Here is a 6,216-nt window from a genome sequence, read left to right on the forward strand (position 1 = left end):
TTAATGGATCAACATCTTTTAGCGGCCAATCGTGAAATGTCAACAACCGATCTTCAAAACACTTCATTTGTCTCAACGGGTATTCGATAATATCTTCGGTCATGGTGAATACTCATCAATTAATGACGGAGAGCGAGACTGGTGAGCACTGGGTTCAAGGCCAAATAAACTATTCTGTGGCGTTCAACTGTTAGGAGACCCAAATCAATGTATGTCGATAATAATTTGGTAATCACTGCCATGTTGTCACTAATGGTGTTGTATTGTAAGGTTCCACTGAAGTCACTTTGAAAAATATCTCCTTACAATCCTTACACGGTTTTCCATATTCTTGAATGCATTCCCTCAATTTCTTCTCATCACAAATGACGTCGATGGTAAATTCGGTACTATCAAACGTTTCACATGGGGGCGTCACACGACTTGCTTCTTCCTTTCTTTTATCGTAGCAACACTTGCAATAATCTGACAAAGTAAAAAATCTTTGCAGGGAACTACCATCCAAGTCCAAATGGCCCAATTGATTGAAATAACAAGTTTCACTAAACAAACTACCACCAGTACACGTAAAACGGAAATAGCGCATGACTAGACGGAGAGTTAAGGGAGACTGTCCCTGGTCGGTGGTCGGGTGGACACTGCCGCAATTGACCTTGGGGAAAAACTAGGGTGGGAGGTGGCCTTAGAATGGCCTTGGGATGACCTCGTTTGCCTCCCCATTCTCTCACTACTGAGGGCGCTAGAGTGAGCAAAAATTTCAAAAAAATTTGAGTGCGGTCCTCGGAAAAAAAATTTGGAATTTCTCGGAAAAAAAATATTGCAATTTCTCGGAAAAAAAATGCAAAATAATTCGTTATTTGGGTGTAATCATCCGGTCTGATTTCCGCGTTTCTCGGAAAAACCGCAAACATTGATAAGACCATATGTTTCCCACCGTCTATATAACGAACAAAATGATCAGCTCAGACCATTGATTGTGCTGCTGCTGTCAAGGTGCTAATAGAACAGTAATCAGCTCATCATTTTCCGCCGTTTATACGAGTGATCAACTTAAGTCGATAAGACAAATAATTGTGTTGTAGTGAGAGTGATAATAAAAGGTAAGAATAAATTTTTGCTTCTAAATCTGGTACTGAATTTGTACTTTATCTTAGGCCTATCATGACTTCCAAAGCTGATGAAGTGATCGTGGTAAGTAACGACATCGTTCAGGCTACTAAAACGCATTTGGATAATTTGACAACAAACTTTGATCATCAAAGTGCTTTATATTTGGTCCACCAAATTAAAAGTTATTTTAAACTTTATTCGAAAACTATTAAAAGCTTGAAATTGAGTGTTGGTGCTCGACTCAAGCTTAATTCCAATTTAATTAAATTAAAACATTTTCACCTCATACTTAAACGTTTGTGTGCAAATAATGGTATCAGTGGTCGAGGATTGAAGATAAATCATCAAAAGAGGGTTCAGTGGGAAGAATTGAAAACTGCTTTTAAGTCACGCGTTCAAACTGGAATAATTTTTAATTTAAGTCACATTGATATTGTTCAGTTTTTAGATGATGCATTTTCGGTTTTTAATTCTCGCATTAAAAAATTGCTTAAAAAATTTACTTTGCTTAAAATTAACGCATGTTTTCATGGTGAATTTATTAAAAACAATCCAAACGATGGTAGTGAAATTATTGAAGAAAAATCGTTTAACACCAGGAATGGACTGTTGGATCAAGGGCGAAATATTAAAAATTGGTTTCAAAATTACATAAGTGATAAAATTTTAAGTAAACTAGAAAACTTTCAACTTCGTGATTCGGGTTGGGCATTACATAAAATTATTTCGTTGGAAATCAATATAAATAAATGTGAAATTGGGAATGGTTGGTTCATCTTTCATCAGACTTCCACAACAAATTGCTAATAAACACGCTTGTGTTAATGTCAAAAATTATAATGATAACGAGTGCTTTTCTTGGAGCGTCATCTCAGCCTTATTCCCCGCTAATAGTCATCCTGATAGAATTAATTCGTATCCGCATTGGTCATCAAAATTAAATATGAAGGGAATCGAATTTCCTGTCAGTATTAATCAAATTTCCAAATTTGAAAAATTAAATAATGTTTCAATTAACGTGTACGTTTTGGAATTAAATCAAACTAAATAGTAAAACAGTAAGACTAACAGAAAAAAAATTAGAAAAACATGTAAATTTGCTCCAAGTCCAAAACGTTTATTTTCCAAAATTAAATGATTATGAGGCTCCAGATAATGCCGATGTGGATAACACCGAAATAAAGTATCATTATTGTTGGATTAAAAACTTGTCTCGACTTGTTTCAAATCAATTAAACAAAAATAATCATAAAGTGTATTTATGTGATCGTTGCCTTAACTATTTCAAGAAGGAGGATACTATTAAAGAGCATTCGGAGCAATGTGAAAAATTAAATTTTAGTAAAATTTCATTTCCAAAATATGATTATGTAGAATTTCAAAATTATATCAATCAACAGACATTACCATTTATTTTATACTGCGATTTCGAGTCTGTGCTTCAACCGATCGAAAAAACTTGTGAAAATACATCCAAAACCTTCAAGTATCAACAACATAAAGCGTGCAGTGTTGGACTATTTCTAAAATGTAACTATGATGATAGTCTGTCCTTTTATGACTTTTATCGTGGTGAGAATGTTGCTGTGTGGTTTACAAATAAGCTTAAACAAATTGCAAGAAATGTCTCTGAAAAAATAATCGAAGCTAAACCTATGGGTTCAAGTCCAAGCTTTAAATCAGCTGTTTTATGTCACATATGTGGGAAATGTTTTACCGAAGAAGATAGACAACAAAAAAACATTGTAAGAGATCATGATCATTTTACATCGGTATTTAGAGGATTTGCTCATTCAATATGTAATTTAAATTAAAAAAAGCGATTTATGGTTCCCATTGTTTTCCACAATTTATCGGGATATGATAGTCATTTCCTCATTGAAGATATTTCAAAATTAGGAAAAATCACACTTTTGCCAATCAATCTAGAAAAGTACATTGCATTCACGCTGAAAGATGAAAATACTGATATAAAATTTAGGTTCATTGATTCTCTCAGATTTATGAATGCATCCTTGGATGAATTAGTATCGACTTTAGAAGCAGATGAATTACAACATTTAAAACGCGAATTTAAAGACTTAGATAAGGATTCCTTCAAATTACTCACACGCAAAGGTGTATTTCCATACGACTATCTCGACTCAATTGAAAAATTAACAGAAACATGTCTACCACCGATCGAAAAATTTTATAGTAAACTAAATGATTCGCACATTTCCGAAGAAAATTATCAACATGGTCAAAACGTTTGGACCCAATTCAAAATTAACAACTTGGGCGAATACTTGGATTTGTATATGAAAATTGACATTTTACTATTGGCCGATGTTTTCGAAAATTTCCGTCGAGTAATGCATAAAACGTATGGTTTGGACCCCGCATGGTACTACACTTTACCCGGTTATACATGGGATTGTATGCTGAAATACACTAGATGTAAACTCGAAATTCTTAAAGATATTGATATGTTATTATTTGTGGAAAGAGGTATTCGCGGTGGCATAAATCAATGCTGCAATCGATACTCGGAAGCAAATAATAAATATTTAGGTGACGATTATGATCCATCTAAACCAAATAAATATCTAATGTATTTGGATGTCAACAATCTTTACGGGTGGGCCATGCAGCAATATTTACCCTATAGAGAATTTAAATGGTTAGATGATGTTACTGATTTTGATGTTACAAATATTTCCAACGAGTCCAACACAGGTTACATTTTAGAAGTCGATCTTGACTACCCGCAACATATACATGATCGGCACAAAGACTTACCTTTTTGTGCTGAACACCGAAAACCAGCAAATTCAAAAATCTCTAAATTAATGACCACCCTACATAAAAAAACTAATTACATTCTTCATTATCAGAATTTAAAACAAGCGATATATAATGGTTTAGTGGTTAAAAAGATTCATAAAATTTTAAGTTTCAAGCAAGCTCCATGGCTAAAACCGTATATCGAACTAAACACAAATTTACGTGCACAAGCCAAAAGTACTTTTGAAAAAAATAATTATAAATTGGCAAATAATGCAGTGTTTGGAAAAACCATGGAAAATATCCGAAAACATCGAATTGTAAAATTGGTATCGCAATGGGAAGGGAGATACGGAGCAAAAAATTTAATATCCAGCCCCAGATTTCAAAATCGTACAATTTTTATGGAAAATCTTATCGCGATCGAGCTTGCAAAAACTGAACTTAAATTCAATAAACCATTGTACATTGGTATGTCTATTTTAGATATTTCCAAAGTATGTGTCTATGATTTTCATTATGAATTCATGTTAAAGAAGTTTAATGAAAATAATTGCAAACTTTTATATACTGACACAGACAGCCTTATCTACGAACTTCAATGTGATGATATCTATCATGATTTAATTAAGGCAAATATTAAAATGTTCGATACAAGTGATTACCCTTTAAACAATCAATGGTCAATACCTCTTGTAAACAAAAAGGTCCCTGGGGTGATGAAAGATGAGCTAAATAGCAATGTGATGAGTCATTTTATTGGACTTAGATCTAAATTGTACGCGTACAAAATTAAAGGGGGAAAATGTATCAAAAAATCAAAAGGTGTTAAATTTAGTGTTGTCAAAAATAAAATCACTTTTCAAGACTACCTAGACTGTTTAAAAAATAACATGGTTAAAGAGGTGACTCAACGTACAATACGATCATTTGCGCACAAAGTTTACAGTATCGAACAGCACAAAATTGGTTTAAGCAACTTTGATGATAAAAGATTTTTATTAAATGATTCCACTGATACTTTACCACACGGTCACTACAAATCACTTTTAATGGAAACAAATGAGAGCCTACAACATTGAAAATTAACATTCATTCCTACATTTCAAGTTGGAGTAGTAGGATGTGGCAAATGTACAGTCAAGACAAATGGGTGAAGGCAACAGATCTTAATTCCGCCATCAAACGTATCCATTCCGAATTTCGTGATGCTTACTATGATCTCCTATATGCTGAGGTGTACGATGTGGACTTCACAGAAGAGGATGCATTAATTAAATCATGGAAGAAGCAATATCGCAATGGTATGGAAATTTGTCAACAATTCATCGATAAGCAAACAGATGTGGCGAGGTTGTGTCAATCTTTGTTCGACCAAGGACTACATGGATTTATTAAGGACCTGGAAATATTTTTACCACCCAATCTTGTTCAAAAGTACATAAATAAAACTTGTAATTAAAATGATGTGCCTTTATTCCCTCCCTCTTCTATAAATATCACTAGACTTATACGAAGTATTCATTGTTATGTTAGTCCCCGAACGTAAAGGTGGACGTGGTGTAGTAAATTCTCTAATTAATAAACTACCTCTAGAACTACACATACCCGGCTACAAGTAAGTCTTTACATATTCTATAAGATTTTATTCATTTTTCAATAAAAAAGCTACTGTGGTCCTGGCACAAAATTGGAGAAAAGATTACGGAAAGGTGATTCTGGTATAAATAAGTTGGATGCTGCATGCAAAGAACACGACATTAGCTATTCCAAAAATCAATCTTTAGACGAGCGACACAGAGCAGATTGGATTTTAGAAAATCGGGCTTGGGAGAGGGTTAAATCGAAAGACGCCGGTTTAGGAGAGAAAGCAGCAGCTTGGCTTGTAACAACAGCCATGAAAACGAAAAGAAAGCTTGGAATGGGTCTTCGAAAAAAGACTCATCGTCATCATCCTACTATTTCATTTAATCGTGGTATTGTAGACCACATAAGAAAGGATCTAAGGAATGAAAATGTAGATTTATCTAATAAAACAGCATTGAGAAGAGCTGCAGTGATGGCACTCCAAACAGGTCGTATAGCTGTAAGAAAAGCGGGAGGTCGTAAGAACATACGTGTTCCTAGAATAATACCGTTTGAACCGAAGCAAGGAGGAATTTTACCTCTTCTACCTATATTGGCAGGACTGGGAAGTCTTGGTTCACTAATAGGGGGAGCTAGTGCTGTGGCAAAAACAGTGATTGATGCAAAGAATGCGAAAAAGAAATTAGATGAACAAGGTCGGCATAATAAAGCAATGGAAGAAATTGGTAAAAAAGGATCTGGTCTTTATTTGAA

The 6,216-nt window shown here is 34.2% G+C and overlaps 1 protein-coding gene across 1 annotated transcript; it reads left to right on the forward strand.

The window, feature by feature from the left end:
• Positions 1–988: 988 nt before the first annotated feature.
• Positions 989–2,859, forward strand: LOC148170683 (uncharacterized). The gene is made up of 7 exons (XM_088042225.1): positions 989–1,100; positions 1,155–1,572; positions 1,961–2,037; positions 2,162–2,168; positions 2,365–2,433; positions 2,485–2,571; positions 2,758–2,859. Exons 2-7 carry the CDS (start codon positions 1,162–1,164, stop codon positions 2,857–2,859), a joined length of 753 nt encoding a protein of 250 aa, XP_087898351.1. The 5' UTR covers positions 989–1,100; positions 1,155–1,161.
• Positions 2,860–6,216: the final 3,357 nt, after the last annotated feature.

This window comes from Gnatocerus cornutus, chromosome 7, assembly GCF_029298725.1.
Source record: "Gnatocerus cornutus isolate USDA-ARS CGAHR chromosome 7, icGnaCorn1.1, whole genome shotgun sequence".
NCBI classification, from domain to species: Eukaryota; Metazoa; Arthropoda; class Insecta; order Coleoptera; family Tenebrionidae; genus Gnatocerus; species Gnatocerus cornutus.

Bases quoted from the DNA above. Each gene is read 5' to 3' on its own strand.
- LOC148170683 (XM_088042225.1), top strand. From the start codon at position 1,162: ATGACTTCCAAAGCTGATGAAGTGATCGTGGTAAGTAACGACATCGTT. The intron at 2,434-2,484 runs GTGAAAAATTAA...ATGATTATGTAG, and splicing joins TAAAGAGCATTCGGAGCAAT to AATTTCAAAATTATATCAAT. The intron at 2,572-2,757 runs GTGAAAATACAT...AAATAATCGAAG, and splicing joins TCAACCGATCGAAAAAACTT to CTAAACCTATGGGTTCAAGT.